Raw genomic sequence first — 24,838 nt, 5'->3', positions numbered from 1 at the left:
GAAACATTTCCACGTTCATTTGGGGCATTTTTTCAGGGCGTTACTGGCGAGTTTCCCACTGCTACCAAACAACATTTTCTCTCTCTCTCTCTGACCATCTCCTGGAAGGGAAGATCAAACATTCAATGGCATTACTATCACTGAATCCCCCACAATCAGCATCCTGGGAGTTACCATTGATCAGAAACTGAACTGGACTAGCCATATTAATACTGTGGCTACCAGGGCAGGTCAAAGGCTAAGAATCCTACATCTATCTATATTTATATAGATATGTAGATTATATAGATATGATATATTTATCCTTCCTTATTATCTACAAGATTTTCCTTTTTCATCTGTAATAACGATTTAACTTTTCAATGTTTGCAATTGATTTTATTATTTTACTTCATATTCCTCACTAGTCTTTCTTTAGACCCTGTTCTTAGTTTTCCTATTTTGTATTTTTGACTTGATTTTCTTTGCATTCATAATCCTAGTTTAAAATATTTTAAATCTTATTTTAATTTTAAATCGTCTCTGAATTCATGGAACTCCAGATTTATTTTTGCCTTGCACTACCTTTGCTTTTAGGAATAGATCTCGGTTTGTCCAAATCATTTCATGCTTGACTTGAGCACTGTCCTATTTTCCAACTTTTCCTTCCAATTTATCTAGTTATGTTTCTGTTTCATCTTTTTGATATCAGAAGAAATCACAAGTTTTAGCTGCTGTGAGGTGAACTACATAATAATATATTGTAGGTTACATAGCATTCTAATCCAGCCAATATAAAATAGTCTATCTGCTGACCAGCTATGAAGAAAACCAATGCTGAAGTGTCCATTTGAAAAAGAAAACCAATAGTTATTCTCTAATTGACAACGGTGTTCTTATTCAGCCCCATTTTACCATAGCTAGTGCTTGACTGGTTACTTAAAAGGGTTAGGATAGGTGAAACAAAGCTCCAAAGTAGCAATATACATCGCTACTGTGGAGTACTTGCAACACAATGGGAGACCAGCTGGTTCACTAAAATCAATGGAATAACTTAAGCAGAATAAATATGTTTTCCTCAATGTATTGCTACCATACAGTAGGACATTTAATTTCAAATCCAGTGTATCAAGCTGTGAAACGTCTAGAACTGCAGGGCACAGTTTAAAATAAGCAGTCTCCCATTTAAGACAGAGATGAGGAGGAGTTTCTTCTCTCAGAGGACACTAGTCTTTGAACTTCTCTGGAGGCTGGGTCATTGAATATATGCAATGTTGACTTAACAAGGATTTGATCTACAAGTGAATTAAGAGTTATCGGGGGCAAGGAGGAAAGTGGAGTTCAGGCCACAATCAGATCAGTCATGAATTTACTTAATGACAGAGCAGGTTCGATGGGCCGAATGGCCTAATCCTATTTTTTTAATGACCTCTGTTGATCACACTGCATTTTCTTTTGACTTATCTTGGCTAATTTTCTTTTTACTTACTAATTTCTATTTTGGAGGCTCAAGTGTCAAAAACAAATCTGATCACATTCAAAAACTGACTAACCTTCCTCATATCTGTTCAGCAGAAGTGATCTCTGCCAGGATTGTACAGGATGTCACAGCTGAGGCAGTAGCAGTGCTCAAAGGAGAACAAGTGAAAGATACTGTACCGAGAGTTCAGCCTTCTGCAGGTATAGAAGCTATATCCTTGATGTTTATAATGAGATTGAGTGATGTATACTCATTGGAAATGCCACTTGAAGCTTCCTCCTGCACTTTAAAACTGAAAACCATTTCACCAATGCGTGAAGTAACCATTGTCCTAACAGATTGGGCTATTTAATCTTTTTACTTTTAATCTAGTCTCGATTTGTTAGATGTCTAGCTGCTGTTGTATAAAGAGTCAAAGGTACTGCTCCTTTGCAAAAACCCCTTTACTTTACTTTAACAGACCCTGCACAAAACTCTATCATCACATCACCTGACACAAAGGCCACCTGAAGCTTCTTTACATATCAGTGTCAATTATTGGATACTTAACATAAATGAGACAACTAATTCTCTTAACCCTTTACTTATCAGATTAATGATGTTGAATGTTATCCTGATTGCCATACAAGCCTGAAACAAGACAGGTTTGGAACTGGGTAACTTAAGTACTGGCAGAGACCAGTAAGAAGGTTTTGGGGGGTCAGATTCAAGAACATCAGTATCACAGATTTGCCAGGAGTTTGGTAGTTAATCAGTTGATATGTTATGGAGCATGCCGGAATCCTTAGCTTATGTCAAGAACATAGAGATAAAAAAAAATAGGAGTAGGCGTAACCATTCAGCCCTTAAGCCTGATCTGCCATTCAATAGGATAATGACCGATCTTCTGCCTCAACTCCACTCCCACCCAGTCCCCGTTTCTTTGATTCCCTGGGGTCGAGAAGATCAAAGATTTGCAACTCTTTTCATTAGGAAATTTCTCCTCATCTCAGTTCTAAATGATTGGCTTCTTTTTCTGAAACTGCACCCCCAGAGTGTAGATTCGCAAGCCAATGGAAACAACCTCAGTGTCAAACCACTTCAGAATTTGTATGTTTCAATGAGATCACCTTTGATTCTTCTGAACTCCAGACAGTAGAGGATCAATTTACTCAGCCTTTCATTATAGAACAACCTACTCATCTTAGAACCAATCTAGTGAACCTTTACTGTACAGCCTCCAATGCATAGGTATTCCTCTCTATATATGGAGACCAAATCCGCACTCATTGTTCTGGGTGTGGTCTCACCTAAGTTCTGTACAATTGTAGCAAGAGTTGCTTATTCTTGTGCTCCAACATTTTTACAATAAGGGTCAACATGTCATTTTCCTTTTTTTTAATTACTTGCTATACCTGCATGCTAACTGTGTGCCTTATGCAAGTACATTGAAATCTTTCTGAAACATTAACATTTACAATTTTCACTCATTTTTTAAAAATATTCAGCCTTTCTATTCTTGCTAGCAAAGTGAATAATCTCATACTTTCTCACACTATACTTAATCTGCCACCTTGTTGCCGATTCACTTAGCCTGTCTGTATCTCTTTGCAACCAAAAAGAAAATGCTGGAGAGTCTCAGCAGGTCTGGCAGCATCTATAGTGAGAGGAGAGAGCTAACGTTTTGAGTCCAGATGACTCTTTGTCAAAGCTAAAAGACTTAGAAAGTGGGAAATATTTGTACTGTGGATTGAGAGAAAGAAAGTTGAGACATAGCCACAGAAACCAAGGGAACATAGTACTAATAGGCACAGAAGCCAAGGGGAAAGAGTGCTAATGGCAGTCCCCAGAGAGAACAAAAGAGGGTAGCTTTGACAAAGGGTCATCTGGACTTGAAAAGTTAGCTCTTTTCTCTTACTACAGATGCTGCCAGACCTGCTGAGATTTTCCAGCATTTTCTCTTTGGTTTCAGATTCCAACATCCACAGAAATTTGCTTTTATCCAGTGTATCTCTTTTCAGCCTCTTTGTGTCATCCTCAGAGCTTACATTCCCACTGGATTTTGCACTGTCAGCATGCTGAGGTACATTCTTGGTCCCATTGTCTAAAATTAATATCAATTTCTAACAACACCTTTACGACTTATCTGGATAGGCACATGAACAGATGGAGTATAGAAGGATACAGGTGGTTGGTCTAGATAGGACACATGATTGGCGCAGGTTTGGAGGGCCGAAGGCTTGTTCCTGTGCTGTATTGTTCTTTGTTCTTTCTAATACAACACTGATGAAAAAGTCCATTTATCCCTACTTTAAGCTTCCTGTCTATTAATTAGTCCTATTATCAAGTTAAATATTACTTCCAATTCCATGTGCCCTTATCTTGCAAATTAGCATTTTGTGTGGTATCTTATTGAATGCCTTTTGGAAAAACAAGAATACAAGACTTACAGATTCCCTATTATTTATTCTATGACAGCAAGTCCTAACTTAAAGTTGCAGTTGTATACCTGACCACATCATGGAAGTGGTGGCCATTGGTATTACAAAGAACAAAGAAAAGTACAGTAAGAAGTCTTACAACACCAGGTTAAAGTCCAACAGGTTTGTTTCAAACACGAGCTTTCGGAGCACGGCTCCTTCTTCAGGTGAAAAGTGAAAAGTACAGCACAGGAACAGGCCCTTCGGCCCTCCAAACCTGTGCCGACCATGCTGCTTGTCTAAGCTAAAATCTTCTGCACTTCCGGGGTCCATATCCCTCTATTCCCATCCTATTCATGTATTTGTCAAGATGCCCCTTAAATGTCACTATCGTCCCTGCTTCCACTACCTCCTCCGGCAGCGAGTTCCAAGCATCCACTACCCTCTGTGTAAAAAACCTGCCTCGTACATCTCCTCCAAACCTTGCCCCTTACACCTTAAACCTGTGCCCCCTAGCAATTGACCCCTTTACCCTGGGAAAAAGCCTCTGACTATCCACTCTGTCTATGCCCCTCATAATTTTGTAGACCTCTATCAGGTCACCCCTCAATCTCCGTCGTTCCAGTGAGAACAAACTGAGTTTATTCAACCTCTCCTCATAGTTAATGCCCTGCATACCAGGCAACATCCTGGTAAATCTCTTCTGCACCTTCTCTAAATCTTCCACATCCTTCGAGTAGTGTGCCAACCAGAATTGAACACTATTCTCCAAGTGCCTAACTAAGGTTCTTTACAGCTGCAACATGACTTGCCAATTCTTATATTCAATGCCCCGGGCAATGAAGGCAAGCATGCCATATGCCTTCTTGACTACGTTCTCCACCTGTGTTGCCCCTTTCAGTGATCTGTGGACCTGTACACCAAGATCTCTCTGTCAATACTCTTGAGGGTTCTACCATTCACTGTATATTCCCTACCTGCATTAGACCTTCCAAAATGCATTACCTCACATTTTTCCGGATGAAATAAATGAAAATTGCTTATTGTCACGAGTAGGCTTCAATTAAGTTATTGTGAAAAGCCCCTAGTCGCCACATTCCGGCGCCTGTCCGGGGAGGTTGGTACGGGAATCGAACTGTGCTGGCCTCCCTTGGTCTGCTTTAAAAGCCAGCGATTTAGCTCAGTGAGCTAAACCAGCCCCTTTTGGATTAAACTCGATCTGCCATCTCTCCGCCCAAGTCGCCAAACGATCTAAATCCAGCTGTATCCTCTGACAGTCCTCATCGCTATCCACAATTCCACCAACCTTTGTATCGTCTGCAAACTTACCAATCAGACCAGTTACATTTTCCCCCAATCATTTATATGTACTACGAGCAGCAAAGGTCCCAGCACTGATCCCTGCGGAACACCACTAGTCACAGCCCTCCAATCAGAAAGGCACCCTTCCATTGCTACTGCCTTCTATGACCGAGCCAGTTCTGTATCCATCTTGCCAGCTCACCCCTGATCCCATGTGACTTCACCTTTTGTACCAGTTTGCCATGAGGGACCTTGTCAAAGGCCTTACTGAAGTCCATATACACAACATCCACTGCTCTACCTGCATCAATCATCTTTGTAACCTCCTCGAAAAACTGTATCAAGTTAGTGAGACACGACTTCTCCTTCACAAAACCGTGCTGCCTCTTGCTAATACGTCCATTTGCTCCCAAATCAGAGTAGATCCTGTCTCGAAGAATTCTCTCCGGTAATTTCCCAACCACTGACGTAAGGCTCACCGACCTGTAGTTCTCTGGATTATCCTTGCTACTTTTCTTAAACAAAGGAACAACATTGGCTATTCTCCAGTCCTCCGGGACATCACCTGAAGACAGTGAGGATCCAAAGATTTCTGTCAAGCCCTCAGCAATTTCCTCTCTAGCCTCCTATTGTCACTGACTAGTAATCTGGAGACTCAGGGTAATGCTGTGGAGAGCCAGGTTCCACTCTCCCCATAGCAGATGGTGGAATTTAAATTCAATAAAAATCATCTGGAATGAACAGTCCAATGACGACCGTGAAACCATTGTCGATTGTTGTAAAAGTCCATCTGGTTCACTCATGTTCTTTAGGGAAGAAAACCTGCCGTCCTTACCTGGTCTGGCCTACGTGTGACACAGCAATTTGGTTGACTCTTAACTCTCTCTGAAATAGCCTAGAAAGCCACTCAGTTGTACTGGCATCTGGGGGCTTGTGCCAAAATTGGGAGAGCTGACTCACAGTCTCGACATGCAACAGTCTCACAGTCATACTCACGGAATAATACCTTACAGATAATGTTCCAGACATCACCATTCTTGGGTATGTCCTGTCCCATTGGCAGGACAGACCCAGTGCAGGTGATGACACAGTGATATACAAACGGGAGAGACTTGTCCTGGGATATCTACTCTGGACCCCATGAAGTCTCATGTTACCAGGTTAAATATGGGCAAGAAAATCTGCTGATTACCACATACCATTTCTCCTGAACTGTTGAACCAGTACTCCTCCATGTTGAACACCACTTGGAAGAAGCACAGAGAGTAGGAAGTGCACAGAATGTACTCTCGGTGAAGTACTTAAATACCCATCACAAAGAGTGCTTTGGTATCACCACCACAGTCTGAACTGGGCAGGTCCTAAAGGACATAGCTGCTCGACGGGGACCAACGGGTGGTGAGGGAACCAACAAAAGGGAAAAACATAGTTGACCTCATCCTCACCAACCTGGAGCCGCAGGTGCATCTGTCCATGACAGAATGGTTCGGGGGAACTGCCCAGTGGATGATACATCTCATCCCCTCCCCAGCATCAACCAGACCAATTATCACCCAATCAGTCTACTCTCCATCATCAGTAAAGTGATGGAAGGAGTCATCAACAGTGCTATCAAGCAGCACTTACTCAGCAATAACCTGCTCACCAAAGCTCAGTTTGGGTTCTGCCAGGGTCACTCAACTCCTGACCTCATTACAGCCTTTGTTCAAACGTAGATAAAAGAGCTGAATTCCAGAGGTGAGGTGAGAGTGACTGCCCTTGGATTGGATTTAATTTATTGTGTCGTGTGCCAAGGTTCAGTGAAAAGTATTGTTCTGCATACAGTCCAGACAGATTGTTCCCTACATGGAAAAACACAGGACATACATAAATAAACAATGTAAATACATAGGCACAGGCATTAGGTGAAGTATAGTGTAGTACTACTCAGTAGAGAAGATGTGTGAAGAGATCAGATCAGTCCATACAAGGGTCATTCAGGAGTGTGGTAACAGCTACAAACACTTAGAAAGACTAAGTAAGTAGATTACCAAGCAATAATAAAGGCCCTCAGCCTGGAATTGAGGAGGATATTGGATTCCTGTGTAAATTACTTGCAGTGTGCTTTTGTGCATTACGACCACTACTTGACGATGAACCCACCCAAGAACCTGACTATGGATTGTGTGAGAACCTGCCTCAGAAGCTTGAGCCCTTTTTCGGTTTATACAACCATGAACCTGACTACGTGCCTTCACATGAATTAATCAATAAATTGTTTATTGATTTGACTTTGTCTTCTGGTTGCTTGCGTTGTCTCTGAACCCCACCTATATCGTTGCCTGACCCCTTACAACATCACACTGTGCATCGATTATGACTTTTTGAACTCTGAAGATATGGGCAATCAGGCAAATGTGGCATCCTTAACAAAAAAAGGATGTAAGGACAGTCTTAGCAACTTCAGGACAGTTAGTTTAACATTAGTAGTGGGTAAGATTTTGGAATATATAATCGGAAAGGTTTGAGCTAATTAAGGACAGTCAGCGTGGGTTTGTGAAAGTCAGATCGTAATTAATGTTAATTTTTTTTTGATGAAGTAACAGAGAAGGCTGATGAAAAGAGTTCAGTGGATGTTGGATATGTAAATTTTAAGAAACATTTTGGCATGGTACCACATAAAATGCCAAAAAACGAAGCTCATGGAATAGGAAGGTCAATATTCAACTGGCTAAAAAAAACTGGCTTAAGGACAGAAACCAGCCGAGTTGCGGTAGATGATTGTTTTTCAGACTATAGTGTAGTAGACAGTGGGGTTCCCCGAAGGGTCAGTGCTGGGGTCATTTTATTTTTGGGCTACATATAAATGACTTTGATCTTGGAACATAAAGTAACATTTCTAACTTTGATGATACCAAAAATGGAGGAATATCAAACTGTGAGCTTGATATGAATCACCTGCAACAGGACAGATAGGCTAGCAGAATGGGCAGACAAGTGACAGATAGAATTCAATAAAGTTAAGTGCAAGGTGATGCATTTTGGCAGAACGGATATGGAGTGGCAATCTTGACTTAATGAAATAGTTCACAAAAGTGTGCAAGGACAGAAGGATCTGAGGATTCATGTTCAAAGATGTCAGCATGAATTGAGAGAGTGGCTATAGAAGCATAAGGGTTCCTGGATTTCCTAAAATACTCAGGACAAAAGCATGGAAGTTACGCTGATTCTTTATAAAGCTCTGGTTGGGTCCCAACTAAAGTTATACATCAATTTCTGTTCACTACACTTTCAGAAGGTCATTGAAGGATGAGACTTATCGGTGTGGTTCCAGAATAAGGAGGAGATTTATCAGTGTGGTTCCGGGTATGGGACGTTTAGTTAGTTACAAAGTTAGGTTGGAAGCACTGGAATTCTTGTCCTTGGAGCAAAGGAGATCGAGGGAAGATTTGATGGATGTGAACAAAACTGTCATGAGTGGAAGATTCGAAACAGATGCCTTCACAATCCAAACTATGTTTAAGCAAGGCTGTGTGATAGCCCCATGCTATTTTCACAGTAACTTCATTACAGTGTTAATGTAAGCCTACTTGTGACACTTTTCTTTTACATAAACCCAATTTTTCTTTCCAATCAAGGAGCAGTTTAGCGTGGCCAATTCACCTACTCTGCACATCTTTTTGGGTTGTCGGGGTGAGACCCACGCAGACACGGGGAGAATGTGAAAACTCCACAAACAGTGACCCAGGACCGGAATCGAACCTGGGTCCTCAGCGTTATGAGGGAGCAGTGCTAACCACTGTGCCACCCTGCCTATTTGTGATATTAATTAAGATTATTATTATCTGCCTGACAGTGGTTGTTCACCTTATCAAAGATCAACTGTCCACTGATGTCAGTATTAAATGCCACCTAGACTCTACCCTCAACCACCTCCATGCCAAACTAAGCTGACCACCATAGATATACATGATCTACAGTTTGCAATGACTGCAGTATTATTGCGCACTCTGCCAGAATTGCAAGCCACTCTCAAACTCTTCAATTCTGTAAACAAGAGATTTGACCAGTTCCCGAACGTTGCCAAAACAAAACTCACAGCTCAACCAACAGCTGGTCATTCCACCTGCTATATATGTTGAAGAAGAGATGCTGGAATATGTTGAGCCCTCCCATACCTTGGCAATCATCTCTCGAATGTCTACCACTGCTGAAGAAATCCAAGACAGAATCAACTATGCCAGCTCAACTTTCTAAAAACTACGGCAATGAATGATTGACAACAAAGACCTCCTCAAGTCAAAGACTTTCTGTACTATGTGGTTGTCGTCACCTCACTCCTGTCCTGCAGTGACACCTGAATGGTTTTTCAGCAAAACATGGAGTGCTCCAGAAACTCACCAGCAATTCCTCCACCATATCCTCCAGGAGGACCATCAAACAAATGCTAGCTTCCTTCTTGAAGCCGGTTCAACCAGCATTCAGGTAACAAACTCAATGGGCTGGACACTGCATGGATGGCCAAAAACATTGTTTCCTGCCAGATCCTGTTTTGGATTGGATCGGGTTGCATTTGTTTATTGTCACGTGTACCGAGGTAGAGTGAAAAGTATTTTTCTGCAAGCAGCTCAACAGATCATTAAGTACATGAGAAGAAAAGGGAATAAAAGAAAATACATAATAGGGCAACACAAGGTACACAATGTATAAAAGAGAGAGGTTAGTAATAATATTAGTCTTAGAATTAAATTTTAAAAGATTAAAACGAGTATAAGTTAAGTAAAAAGTGGATCTGTTGGGGAGAGCTCGCAGAGAGTTGCCTCGCTCCGGCGCCATCTTCAGGAGGGAGCAGTTTTATCAGCTCTTCAATTGACCAAAGTTCCAGAGCAGGACCAAGGTAACGCTTCAAAGGTACTCTAAAGCTCTCCTTGAAGTGCACAACATTGACATCAATGATTCGGCGGAGCTTGTGACAACTTGTCCATCATGCTTCGAGTCCCAGCTTCTTAATGACGAGGCAAAGCTGTGGCAGAGAAGGAAAGAAAGAAAATTAAGCAAATCTTGCACTCCAGATCACACTGCCTCATATGAAATCCTGCCCCATATGCCAAGATCTCTGAGCCAAGAATTGGCCTGTTCAGTCATGTGAAGATCCATGGTAGAAACTAGCAATCCTGAGTATATGTTATCCTTGAATTGAGGGATTGCAGTTGACAACAATGTTATGTCAGCCTCAGAGAAGATAGATAGGGAAAAATTCTTCCCATTTAGCTGATGACAGAAAAACATTAAGAATACAGGTTTAAGATTTTGGGCAAGAGATGCAGGGGAATGTGAGAAAGAAGATTTTGATGCAAGTAGTGATAATGGCCTGGAACTTGCTGCCACGAGGGTTATGAAAGCGGAAACAAAGAATTATTTCAGAAGGAAATATTCCTTGGCTTTTTTGAATCAAGATCCTTTCTCTCTATTGCCCTACCCTATGTCATCTTTTATTATCACGGCTACCATCCCCCTTTTCCTTTCTGTCTTTTTGCAATGTTATGTACCCTGTAATACTTATTGCCTGCATCGGTCATCTTGTAAACATGTTTGGCAATTAGATCTAATCCATCTTTCAATATTTGTGCGGCTAGTTCGTCTATCTTATTGTGAATACTTCAGTCATTAATTTTATCTTTTTACCATTATCAAATCAATAAATAAATATTCTTTACAAGGGCCTTATTTGCTAAGAGCACTAAAATCTCTCACTAAAATTGCTACACTGCTGTCTTGCCTCACCTTTCATCTTTAGATTTTTAAACCTTCCTTCATCCCGCCCCTGAATGCCATTATCAGTTTGCCATCCATCCTGCGGTTATTGTTCTCATTATACACGTAGCAAGTACCTCATACCTGTTGATTAAATTCAAGGGCTGAAGCTTGTCCATCAACACCTGTTGAATCCCCATACCTGCCTGAATTGTACCATACCTACCTGTCCCTGATCATTGGCTAACTCAAGAAAGCATATGGAATGCTTGCCTTCATTGGACAGGGCAATGAGTATAAAAACTGGCAGGTCATGCTACAGTTGTATAGAACCTTGGTAAGGCCGCACTTGGAATATTGAGAACAATTCTGGTTGCCGCACTACCAGAAGGATGTGGAGGCTTTGGAGAGGATTCAGAGGAGGTTTACCAAGATGTTGCCTGGTCTGGAGGCTGTTAGCTATGCGGAGAGGAAGAATAACTTGGACTGTTTTCATTAGAACGACGGAGGTTAAGGGGTGACCTGAAAGAGATCTACAAGATTATGAGAGGCATGGATAGAGTCGAGGGGCAGGCACTCCTTCCCGGGGTGGAGGGGTCAGTCACTAGGGGGCATACGTTTAAGGTCCATGGGGCAAAGTTTAGAGACGTGTGAGGCAGGTTTTTTTACACAGAGGGTGATGAGTGCCTGGAACGCACTACCAGGAGAGGTTGTAGAAGCAGATACATTAACGGTGTTCAAAAGGTATCTCAACTAATACATTGATAGGAAGGGCATAGAGGGATCCGGCATTAGGAAATGTTGAGGGGTCTGTTCCCATCTCATCAAAAGGCATCAGTCAGTTTGTTGCTTCTCGGATCATTTTCTTAAATTCCTGGCCATGACGACAAGATGTACAAAATACAGCTTTGACTGCTGACTTTTAACGTTAAATCTGGTTCGAGTATCATTTTCAGCATGCCTTCCAACCAGAGAGAAGAAAGTACTTCATGGTCCATGACTTCCTGGTTCCTCAGCATCGCATTTGGGGGGGTACCCGAATGATGTGCTGGGGTATCCCATGTAAGTGATTACTTGGCAATTGTCCTGAAGCCCTAATTTCCCCCAGACAATTGCGCTGGAATGGGAACCATCTTTATGCCCCATTTGATGCTTAAATTGACAGCCAGTTTAACAGCATCTATGGATAGAGAAATGATAGTTAACATTTCAGGTTGATGATCTTTCATTACGTGTTTCCAGCAATTCCTGTTTTTATTTCAGATTTCTGGAATATATAGTTTTTTTTTTGTAATAGCTTTTTGCAATGTTACCATGTTATTGTGAGCAATTCCTGTTTTTATTTCTGATTTCTGGCATAAATAGTTTTTTTTTCAGATGTGGTGCGGGATTCTCCATCCCGTCAGCCCTGTTTTCCTGCACGGTGCACCCCCGCCAGCAATGGGATTCTCCGTTTCTGCAACCAGCCAATGGGGTTTCCCATTGTGGGCCACCCCTTGCTGTCGGGAAACGCGCGGGCGTGGGTGCACTGCCAATAGGGCGGAGGATCCCACCAACAGAGAATCCCACCGAAGGATTTCAAACTTGAGGCTTGCAGGACTGGGAGCCAGTGCACATCAATGAGCATAGGGATGATGGGTGAATGGGACTGTGTGTAAGTTAGGAAATGAACGTTGCCCTGGGTGAGCTCAAGTTTGTGGGGGGATGAGAGATGAAAGGCTTGGAGACCCATTGGAATATTTAGGTTTAGAGTAACAATGGCTGTGGATGAGGATTTCAGCAGTAGTTGAATTGAGATGGGGCAGCACCTTGGACCTGCAAATTGTGTATCAGAATCGCTACAGATATGGTGAATATTTTTCACAATAGGAATGTGTTTCCTCAGAACAAACTGGAATAGTGAGAATGAAGAAGAATTCATTGAGCTGGTTAATCTACTTATCTGACTCTCTAGTTTGGAATGAAGGACATCAACATTATAGTCTGTCTTTAAATGTGTTGCTCTGAAGGTAGTATTGAGGAAGATGGTCGTGCAGTGGTAATGTAACTGGACCAATAATCCAGAGCTAAAAACAGAAAATGCTGGATAAACTCCGTGGATCTGGCAGCATCTATGGAGAGAGCAACCGAGCCAATGCTTTGAGTCCGAATGACTCTTCTTCAGAGGCTCCGGCATCGGGGAAATGGGTTCAAATCCCATCATGGCGGCGAGTGGAATTTAATTTAAATTAATAAATCTGAGCTATAAAGCTCGTCTCAGTAACAGTGACCAGGAATCTATCATCGATTGTTTTAAAGACTCATCTGATTCATTAATATCCTTAAGGGCAGGAAATCCCAGTCTGGCCTACATGTGACTCCAGACCCAAGGTTCATTGAAATAGCCCAGTATAGCCGCTCAGTTCAGAGGGCAATTAGGGATGAGTAACAAATGCTGGCCTTGCCGGTGATGCCCACACACCATGAAAAAGCTTTCCTTTTTATCTTAGAAAATACAGTGTGCTCTATAACAAGTGGCTGATAAATTGAAACCATGTGGTCCAATAATGCGGAGATTAGATAATGACTAAATACATAAATATTTATGAGTAGTTTTCATATGTGATAAGAGAGAAATGAAAAGCAAACTGATACATCATCGAACCACTCACATGTTTTGAGGCAGCACGGTAGCATGGTGGTTAGCATAAATGCTTCACAGCTCCAGGGTCCCAGGTTTGATTCCCGGCTGGGTCACTGTGCTCCGGTTTCCTCCCACAGTCCAAAGATGTGCGGGTTAGGTGGATTGGCCATGCTAAATTGCCCGTAGTGTCCTAAAAGTAAGGGGGGAGGGGGGTTGTTGGGTTACGGGTATAGGGTGGATACGTGGGTTTGAGTAGGGTGATCATTGCTCGGCACAACATCGAGGGCCGAAGGGCCTGTTCTGTGCTGTACTGTTCTATGTATATAATTTTGCTTTTTAAGTCCTAATGTATCATGCATATATAATGTAGCAAAATGACACTAAGGCCTGGATTTTTCCGCCCCGCCCCCCGCAAGAATGCCACAGGCGAGAAGCAGACAATCAAGAAGTCCATTGACCTGAGACGGGATTCTCTGGTCGCCAGGCGGACACAGCTGGAGAATCCCACCCTAAATATGCAGTTACAAAATTGAAAGCTAGGAGACAAACAATTATCGGCAAAATATGGCCTTTAAAAGATCTTGTAGCTAAATACATTGAAATGAAGAAGACTGAGGTCTTGCAAGTCAGAATTTAAGCTGCAAGGGAAGAAGCAAGTCTGGCAGTGTAACGGGGGGAAACAGAGAACAGAAATCTCTAGGCCAGCTAGCTTAACATGTGTCATGGGGAAAATGTGAGAGGGTATTATTAAATATGCTATCAGGGCACTTAGAAAAATTCACGGCAATAAGGCATAGTCAACATGGGTTAAAGAAAGGGAAATTGTGTTTAACCAATTTTTGGAATTCTTTGAAGAATCAGATCAAGAGGAACCGGTGGATGTACTGTAGTTAGATTTCCAAAAAGCATTTGATAAGGTGCCACATCAAAGGTTATTGTGGAAAATAAAAGCTCATGGTGCAGGGGTAAGATGGATTGAAGATTGACTGGCGAACAAGAAACGGAAGTTAGCCATAAATGAGCCTTTTTCTGGTTGGCAGGATGTAACGAGTGGTGTGCCACAGGGATCGGTGCTGGGGCCTCAACCTTTTACAATTTATATACATTTTTTGGATTAAAGGACTGAAAGTATGATTGTCAAATTTGCTGATGACACAAAGATAGGCAGGAAAGTAAGTTGTGAAGATGAGGCAAAGAGGCTACAAAGGGACATAGATAGGTTAAGTGAGTGGGCGAAAATCTGGGAAATTCGCATTATGTTGAATTGGCCATTTTGGCAGAAAGAATACTTATTATCTAAATGGTGAGAGATTGCAGAGCTCAGAGATTCAAAAGGATCTGGTGTTCTAATGGATGAATATGGTATGCAGAAACAGCAAGTAATTAAGAAAGCTAATAGAACAGGGACGGTGCATACTGCACTGTGGGGATTCTATGATTCTAATATTGTTTATTACGAGGAGAATTGATCACAAATGTAGAGAAGTTTTGCTTCAGTTATATAGGGCACTAGTGATACCACATCTGGAATACTGTATACCGTATTCTCCCTTTTTAAAGAAATAAGTAAATGTGCTGGAAGCAATTCAGAGAAGGTTTATTAAATTAATACCAGAGATGACCAGTATTATTGTGAGGAATGGTTGGATAGGCTCGGCCTATATCCACTGGAGTTTAGAAGAGGGAGAGGTGACTCAATAGAATGAATGTGGAGAGGATATTTCCTTTTATGGGGGAATTTGCTCCTAATTTGTATATTTGCATTAACCAATTGGTCAGGGGTTTAGACACTATGATATGAAATTAAGAAGTAGAGAAGACAATTAGAAATAATGCAGAATTAGCCAGAAGCATAGAAAATACACAGGTCTAAGTTAGAAATTCAAACAGAAACTTAAAATAACTAGCACCTCAGGCGGCGCCTGTGGAAAGAGAGTTAAGTTTTCAGTCTGATGACCTTTCATCAAAACTAGGAAGAGTCAGAAGTGTAATATATTTTAAGCATTTTTTTTACAAGTTGTGAAGTATTTCTCAAACCCTTGGTTTGGTGTGACCCAAATTATATTATGTTAGTAACCCCACAGCAAACTCAAGATAGGATGAAATCAGAAGAGTTAGTTCATGTGGAAGATAGGATGACATGCATTCATACAGTCCAAGATGGACAGAAAAAAGAAACATTTACAGTGCAGAGACTGCAGAGAAAATAAATATTGTTTCATGTGCATTCAAGAATCAAATTTTGATGAGATATTTCTTCATGGATGTTGGTGGACTTAAAACCAATACTGTATAATTCACTTTTCCAGTGGTACTGACTTCTTATGATGAGGTAGGCAGGTAGAGATGGAATAGTCTGCAATGGTACAGACGTTCTAGAAGAAACAGTGTAGATGGGGGCCAGGTGACCAACCTGTGCCAGAGCTCCTTGTCTTTGAGGTTGCTTGTAAGATGGTAAAATGGTAGCCTGATACTTTGTTGTACAGCAAGGCAATATTTCTGGTTCCACATCCCAGTAATGTAGATGGCCTTTGTATACCTCTTTGGACTGTGCGGTTTCATGGATAACGTGGTGCAAGTTCCTGGATACTGTCAGGTACTTCCTTTTTTTGGGGGTTACAGACAGATATAGATTCAGTCAGTTTGGGTCTTTGAGATAGCAGTAAGCATATTTCTATATATTTTGTAAAATATACAGGGTGAGGTCTTAGTCTCTCACAGATGGAATGGAATAATTGACACCTGCCTCAGAAATGGAGAGCATTGGATGTTTATTATTCCTGGATATAAAATACCCAGGAAAGATAGGGAACAAAACAAAAGGAGGAAGGGTAGCAGTTTGATGGAGGAAAATATGTCAATGTTGGAAAATGCAAACATCCTTGATGGATCAAGGACCAAATCTGAAAAACAAAGCAGTTATTAGACTTTTGTTGTATTTGAAAGGTCATGAGGAAAGAAATAGAGGAACAAATTTGGAAATAAATTACTGTGAAACACAAGAACTATAACATAAGGGGCTGGTTTAGCACAGGGCTAAAGAGCTGGCTTTTAAAGCACACCAAGGTAGGCCAGTAGCATGGTTCAATTCCCGTACCAGCCTCCCCGAACAAGCGCTGGGATGTGGTGACTAGGGGCTTTTCACAGTAATTTCATTTGAAGCCTACTTGTGACAAGAAGCGATTTTCATTTCATAATTTTTATGAGAGACTTGAACAACTTCCAATATTGAATGGGGCAATGATTGCGCTAAGGCCAGAGGAAAGGAAATTTAATATTATGGTGTTCAGGCAAACTTTCTTGAATCAGTATTTTTCCTGCTCATTTAGGAAGAATGTTGCGGAATTTAGTCCAAGAGAATGAAATGAGTGGAGAATGTAACATTGGGTGAACATCTCAGGAATAGTGGGCTGGATTCTCCATTATTGGGACTATGTCCTGATGCTGGCGTCAAAACGGTAGAGTTTTACCCCAGAAAAACTTGGTTCAAAGAGACACGAATTCCCAGCCCTGCAGGGGGCCAGCAGGGACCCGGAGTACATCTCACAGCTTTTGCTGCAGATACAGGCCCACGCACTTCCGGGTCGGAAGCTGCAGGTGCACATCCAGCAGAGGGCAGCAGAGCAGAGCTACTGATTGGCTGTTCCGGGGAGATTTGCATACGTGCAGTGCGGTCAGCCTAATTTGAAGGTGGTTTGTGGAGGGGCTGTTGTCAAGTGACAGTTAAACCTGAAACACTTCCTCAGTGTTTCCCCCCCTACCTCCTCCTCTAACCAAAACAAAAACAACCACGGTCGTTGGGAAGTGGGAGCAGGGGCCTGTCGTGAAGGTGAGTGAGTACTTTTAAATTTGCTTACCTTTCAGCGGGAGCAGCCTCCGGATTTTCGCGGGGAGCAGGGGCCTGGCAGGAAGGTGAGTGAGTGCCTTTAAATTTGCTTACCTTACAGCGGGAGCGGCCTCCGGATTTTCGGCGGGAGCAGGGGCCTGTCGGGAAGGTGAGTGCCTGTAACAAGCTGGGCGGTTGCTAAACCCGAGACACTACACTTGCAGTGTCCCCCACCCTTCCACCTCCTCTAACCGAAGGGTTTGAGGGAATATCAGGTAAAAAGCTTGCACAGGTCAAAGAGACACAACTGGAGTAAGCACATACAGAGTGGGAATTGCAACTTGATAATTTGGTGCAGAGTGAGAGAAGGTGCTTTTTCGGAGGTGCTTTTTAACCCTGGTAAGTGACTGGTAAGTAGTTTTTCTTTTCATTATCTAATTTATTTATTTTTATTTTGAAATTGTTGTTGTATAAGTTTACCTAAGGTTTAAGACATGGCAGGAGATCCCAGACCCATGTCATCCTCCTCGTGTGCGATGTGGGAGCTCAGGGACACGTCCACTGTCCCTGGCTCCTTCACGTGCAAGAAGTGAGTTCAGTTGCAGCTCTTGTTAGACCGCTTGACGGCTCTGGAGCTGCGGATGGACTCACTTTGGAGCATCCGCAATGCTGAGGAGGTCATGGATAGCACGTTTAGCGAGTTGGTCACACCGCAGGTGAAAATTAATGAGGGAGATAGAAAATGGGTGACCAAAAGAAAGAGCAAGAGTAGGAAGGCAGTGCAGGTGTCCCCTGCGGTCATCTCCCTGCAAAACAGATATACCGCTTTGGATACTGTTGGGGGAGATGGTTCACCAGGGGAAGGCAGCAGCAAGGTTCATGGCACCGTGGCTGGCTCTGCTGCGCAGCAGGGCAGGAAGAAAAATGGCAGGGCGACAGTGATAGGGGACTCGATCGTAAGGAGAATAGACCAGCGGTTCTGTGGACGCAATCGAGACTCCAGGATGGTATGTTGCCTCCCTGGTGCAAGGGTCAAGGATGTCTCGGAGCGGCTGCAGGACATTCTGGGGGGGGGGGGGTGAACAGCCAGCTGTCGTGGTGCACATAGGCACCAACGATATAGGTAAAAAACGGGAGGAGGTCCTACAAGCTGAATTCAGGGAGTTAGGAGTTAAACTAAAAAGTAGGACCTCAAAGGTAGTAATCTCAGGATTGCTACCAGTGCCATGAGCTAGTCAGAGTAGGAATGTCAGGATAGATGGGATGAATGCGTGGCTCGAGAGATGGTGCAAGAGGGAGGGATTCAAATTCCTGGGGCATTGGGACCGGTTCTGGGGGAGGTGGGACCAGTACAAACCGGACGGTCTGCACCTGGGCAGGACTGGAACCGATGTCCTAGGGGGGGTGTTTGCTAGAGCTGTTGGGGAGGGTTTAAACTAATGTGGCAGGGGGATGGGAACCGATGCAGGAAGTTGGAAGGTAGTAAGACAGGGACAGAAGCAAAATGAAGTAAGGGGGAAAGTGCAAGACAGAGAAGACATAGTCAAAAATCAAAAAGGGTGACAGTACAAGGAACAGTGACTGAGGGGAGCTCAGTGAATAGGCCCAGTAATACTAAAAGGAGTAAAACTGGAGATGTTAAGATTCAAAACAGAGGTAAAAAAACCCAACATAAGTGTACCTTACCTGAATGCTGCTAGTATTCAGAATAAAGTAAATGAGTTGATGGCGCAAATCATCGTGAATGACTATGATCTAGTGGCCATTACTGAAACATGGTTAAAGGATGGTCATGACTGGGAGTTAAATATCTGAGGGTATCAAACTATTCGGAAGGACAAAGTGGATGGTAAGGGAGGTAGTGTAGCTCTGTTATTTAAGGATGACATCCGGGCAATAGTTAGGGATGATATCGGTGCTATGGAGGATAAGGTTGAATCCATTTGGGTGGAAATCAGGAATAGTAAGGCGAAAAAGTCACTGATAGGAGTAGTCTATCGGCCACCAAATAGTAACGTTATGGTGGGACAGGCAATAAACAAAGAGATAACTGATGCATGTAGAAATGGTACAGCAGTTACCATGGGGGATTTTAATCTACATGTCGATTGGTTTAACCAGGTCGGTCAAGGCAACCTTGAGGAGGAGTTTATAGAATGTATCCGCAATAGTTTCCCAGAACAGTATGTAATGGAACCTACGAGGGAACAAGCGGTCCTAGATCTTGTCCTGTGTAATGAGACAGGATTGATTTATGATCTCATAGTTAGGGATCCTCTCGGAAGGAGCGATCACAATATGGTGGAATTTAAAATACAGATAGAGGGTGAGAAGGTAAAATCAAATACTAATGTTTTGTGTTTAAACAAAGGAGATTACAATGGGATGAGAGAAGAACTAGCTAAGGTAGACTGGGAGCAAAGACTTTATGGTGGAACAGTTGAGGAACAGTGGAGAACCTTCCAAGCGATTTTTCACAGTGCTCAGCAAAGGTTTATACCAACAAAAAGGAAGGACGGTAGAAAGAGGGAAAATTGACCGTGGATATCTAAGGAAATAAGGGAGAGTATCAAATTGAAGGAAAGAGCATACAAAGTGGCAAAGAGTGGTGGGAGACTAGAGGACTGGGAAATATTTAAGGGGCAACAGAAAGCTACTAAAAAAGCTATATAGAAGAGTAAGATAGAGTATGAGAGTAAACAGACAGCAAAAGTTTTTACAAATATATAAAGCAAAAAAGAGTGGCTAAAGTAAATATTGGTCCTTTAGAGGATGAGAAGGGAGATTTAATAATGGGAGATGAGGAAATGGCTGAGGAACTGAACAGGTTTTTTGGGTCGGTCTTCACAGTGGAAGACACAAATAACATGCCAGTGACTGATAGAAATGAGGTTATGACAGGTGATGACCTTGAGAGGATTGTTATCACTAAGGAGGTAGTGATGGGCAAGCTAATGGGGCTAAAGGTAGACAAGTCTCCTGGCCCTGATGGAATGCATCCCAGAGTGCTAAAAGAGATGGCTAGGGAAATTGCAGATGCACTAGTGATGATTTACCGAAATTCACTAGACTCTGGGGTGGTCCCGGTGGATTGGAAATTAGCAAACGTGACACCACTGTTTAAAAAAGGAGGTAGGCAGAGAGCAGGAAATTATAGGCCAGTGAGCTTAACTTCGGTAGTAGGGAAGATGCTGGAATCTATCATCAAGGAAGAAATAGCGAGGCATCTGGATAGAAATTGTCCCATTGGGCAGATGCAGCATGGGTTCATAAAGGGCAGGTCGTGCCTAACTAATTTAGTGGAAATTTTTGAGGACATTACCAGTGCAGTGGATAACGGGGAGCCAATGGATGTGGTATATCTGGATTTCCAGAAAGCTTTTGACAGGGTGCCACACAAAATGCTGCTGCATAAGATAAAGATGTATGGCATTAAGGGTAAAGTAGTAGCATGGATAGAGGATTGGTTAATTAATAGAAAGCAAAGAATGGGGATTAATGGGTGCTTCTCTGGTTGGCGATCAGTAGATAGTGGTGTCCCTCAGGGATCAGTGTTGGGCCCACAATTGTTCACAATCTACATAGATGATTTGGAGTTGGGGACCAAGGGCAATGTGTCCAAGTTTGCAAATGACACTAAGATGAGTGGTAAAGCGAAAAGTGCAGAGGATACTGGAAGTCTGCAGAGGGATTTGGATAGGTTAAGTGAATGGGCTAGGGTCTGGCAAATGGAATACAATGTTGACAAATGTGAGGTTATCCATTTTGGTAGGAATAACAACAAACGGGATTATTATTTAAACAATAAAATATTAAAGCATGCTGCTGTGCAGAGAGATCTGGGTGTGCTTGTGCATGAGTCACAGAAAGTTGGTTTACAGGTGCAACAGATGATTAAGAAGGCAAATGGAATTTTGTCCTTCATTGCTAGAGGGATGGAGTTTAAGACTAGGGAGGTTATGCTGCAATTGTATAAGGTGTTAGTGAGGCCACACCTGGAGTATTGTGTTCAGTTTTGGTCTCCTTACTTGAGAAAGGACGTACTGGCACTGGAGGGTGTGCAGAGGAGATTCACGAGGTTAATCCCAGAGCTGAAGGGGTTGGATTAGGAGGAGAGGTTGAGTAGACTGGGACTGTACTCGTTGGAATTTAGAAGGATGAGGGGGGGGATCTTATCAAAATATTTAAAATTATGAATTTTAGATAGAAGCGGGCAGGTTTTTCCACTGGCGGGTGAAAGCAGAACTAGGGGGCATAGCCTCAAAATAAGGGGAAGTAGATTTAGGACTGAGTTTAGGAGGAACTTCTTCACCCAAAGGGTTGTGAATCTATGGAATTCCTTGCCCAGTGAAGCAGTTGAGGCTCCTTCGTTAAATGTTTTTAAGGTAAAGATAGATAGATTTTTGAAGAAAAAAGGGATTAAGGGTTATGGTGTTCGGGCCGGAAAGTGGAGCTGAGTCCACAAAAGATCAGCCATGATCTCATTGAATGGCGGAGCAGGCTCGAGGGGCCAGATGGCCTACTCCTGCTCCTAGTTCTTATGTTCTTATGGCGGCGGGCTCCAGCAGCCGTGCAATGCTCCATGGCGGATTCAGACCTCCGAGCTAGACCCACAAAAGAGACCCCCTGAGCAGCCAAGCACCCGACCCTCAACCCCCGCCCAAGCACTCCTTGGCTGCTGAAAAGGCCCTCCTGGCATCCAATCGTCCCTCCCCGACCTGGGCGGTCGCGGACTGAGTCCGCAGCTGCCATGCGAGTATCCCGACCGGCTGGAGCACATTAGTTCCAGGGACTTCGGCCATTTGGGGTTGGAGAATGGCTGAGCGGGCCTCTGGCAATGGCCCCAGGTAGGTCACAGACGGCGTGGCGTACTCCCCGAATATGCTGCTTTTCGGGGACCGCAGAATCGGTGAACTGGCGGCGCTCCCTATTTCTTGCGCGAACATCGATTCTCCGCCCTCGTGCGGGTCGTGATTTTGACACAGCGGTGCGGAGAATCCAGCCCAGTGTTTATAGTATTGCAAGACCAGCACCTCTGCAATTTCTACCCTTACTTCTCTCGGCGACCTAGGCCGCAGTCCATCATGACTGGCCGACTTGACTTCCGGTGGCGGCATGTAGGAGGTCGCACATTGGATGGCTCCTGCTTGAGGCTTGATATTTTTAGAATTTAATGCCCGATCCCAGGAGCAATGTTTGGTTAAAAAAATGCAGGAAGACATAAGGAAGAAAGATGTCCAAAACCCAAAGTAAAGCTGCCGTGAAGAAGGAGGCGAGTGAAGGTTCACCGCTGAGTGGAAGGGTCGGCTCAGCAACTGGCGGAGGCTGGGTCGCTGGGTGGGGCTGCATTGTTCATGGCAGAAAAGATGACCGAGGTGATGGTTGTGGAACTTGAAAAACAGTTTGCAAAGCACATGGAGGTGATGAGGAAGGAGATGATGGCAGCATTGAAGGTGCTGGTGGAGCAGGCGGTTGCCCCAGTGAAGGCGGCGGTGTCGAGGACATCGGGTGAGAGGGTGAGAAACTGATGGGAGTGGAAGAGGCCTTGTCACAACACAATGATCGACTCACCTCGATGGGTGAGTAGCTGCAGAGGATGATGGAGACCAACAAGGGTCTGCGAACCAAGGCGGAGGACCTGGAAAACAGATCCAGGCGGCAAAATCTGATGATTGTGGGCCTGCCTGAGGGGCTGGAGGACGCTTGGCCGACAGAGTATTTTGCCAAGATGTTGGCAGAGCTGTTGGGGGAGGGGTAAATCCATCTCAGTACGAACTGGATCGGATTCCTCTGACCCGGAAGTACGAGGGCCTGTATCTGCAGCAAAAGCTGCGAACTGGATTGGGTTCATAGGACATGGAGGCCTAAACCAAAGGCGAATGAGCCGCCAAGAGCAGTGATTATTTGTTTCCGTAGGTACTGCGTGAAGGAGAAGTTCCTGTGTTAGGCAAAGCAGAAGCGGGAGGTGCAGTGGGCTGGAGCTTGCATACGTATATACCAGGACTTTACTGCTGAATTGGTGAGGAGGTGGGCGGCCTTTGGCCGAGTGAAGACGGCACTGTATAACAGCAGTGTTCGGTTCGTCATAGTGTACACAGCTAACTTGAGGATGACCTACAACTCCAAAGACTTTTATTTCGAGACGGTGGAAGTAGCGGAGGCGTTTGTGAAGGCAGAAGAACTGGGGCAGAAGTTTGAAATGGGACTGAGGATTGGTCTTGGGCTGAGGGTAGAGGGAGTGGAAGAGGGTATGTAGCTCTTTTTCACTACATGTTGTTATATGTGCTAAATTAGTTGAAGTTGCCTATTTCAACAAGGTAAGAGTTGGGATTTTCTTTTGCAATGATGGTATTTTGGGGTTTGTGTACTTACACTGGGGTTGTGTGTTGAAGGGGATTTCTTTGTTTTCCTGGGACCAGGCTGGGCGAGGGGATTGGAGGGGAGTGAGGCCTGGGCAGGGGCCTCCACATTGACTACCTCAAGCTGGCCAGTGAACAGGAGTGGTGAGGGGAGGGGCTGCAGGCATCTGAGCCTGGTAGAACATGTTCCGATGTGCCCCGGAGGTGTGAAAAGTGGGGGAGGGGACCGATACTGGGTGAGGTGTTTTTGAGAGGAAGTGGATAGGAGGATTCTGGGAGGGGCTTGATGGTAACAATGGGACGGGGCGGACCAAGCCCAGTGGGCAGGGCCTGGAGTTATGAGGATGGTGGATAGGAGGGGAGGGGGAGGTGACAGACCCCGCGGGGTTAGGATCGCTACGTGGAATGTGAGGGGTTTGTTGGAGGGAGATTTCTCAGGGTCATCTCGGGGGTAGTGCTCGTGAACTTGGAACCAGGGTCCCTAGAAGACCTTTTCGGGGGGTCGGACCGGCAGGCGGGTGTGGGGGCAGGTGTTGTTAGCCTCCGCCTCGCTGATTGCCCAGAGGCACGTCCTGTTGGGGTGGAGGTCAGCTTCTCAATCCTGTGACACGGCTTGGCGAGGGGGGACCTAATTGAATTGCTTTGACTCTCTGGAAGGTGAAGTCTCAGCTGAAGGGGATGAGGGAAGGGTCTCACAATTCATGGGGGCTGTTTATTATGCACTTCCGAGAGTTGGTTGCCATTGAACATTAGTGGGGGGGGGGGGGGGAAGGGGGCTGGCGGTATTGTTGACTTTGGTTACACTATTTACAGGTGTTAATTTGTGGGGGTTTTTTACCTGGAATGTATGGGTGGATGTTTTGGTCTGTATATTGGGTGGGGGTTGTTTTTTGTGTAGGGGATTGTTATTGTATTTGTTTTTTTCTTTGGTTGTTTATTGTTGAAAAGGAGGAGAATAAAAAGATATTTTTTAAAACTGAGCTACTTATCCATGTTACATACTGCAAACTTTCTAGTACGCCCTCTGTATCTATTTTTCTCTCATCCAGTGTCCCCCAACTTCCTTGATTACCATAGCTTTGGTATTATCCTGAGGAGTTTGGGCACGGGCAAGAAAGTTAGATCCCAATTAATTTC

General features: G+C 43.7%; 1 protein-coding gene across 13 annotated transcripts in view; it reads left to right on the top strand.

Annotated features, from left to right (window-relative positions):
• LOC119961066 (microtubule-associated protein 2-like) overlaps nucleotides 1-24,838 on the top strand; it is a 418,551-nt gene that overhangs the window by 298,666 nt on the left and 95,047 nt on the right. For 7 of the 13 annotated variants that reach the window (XM_038788572.1, XM_038788625.1, XM_038788623.1 and 4 more), the window contains one exon: nucleotides 1,552-1,659. The exons of 4 other annotated variants lie outside the window; for them this stretch is intronic. In XM_038788572.1, coding sequence (XP_038644500.1) covers nucleotides 1,552-1,659 — 108 coding nt within the window. The remainder of the gene's footprint in view (nucleotides 1-1,551; nucleotides 1,660-24,838) is intronic. 2 more of the 13 variants (XM_038788604.1, XM_038788575.1) reach the window with 1 other exon arrangement.

The sequence above is a fragment of the Scyliorhinus canicula genome, chromosome 2, assembly GCF_902713615.1.
Source record: "Scyliorhinus canicula chromosome 2, sScyCan1.1, whole genome shotgun sequence".
NCBI lineage: Eukaryota > Metazoa > Chordata > Chondrichthyes > Carcharhiniformes > Scyliorhinidae > Scyliorhinus > Scyliorhinus canicula.
The sequence above is the reverse complement of the archived record's forward strand: the minus strand, read 5'-3'. Positions and strand labels throughout refer to the sequence as shown.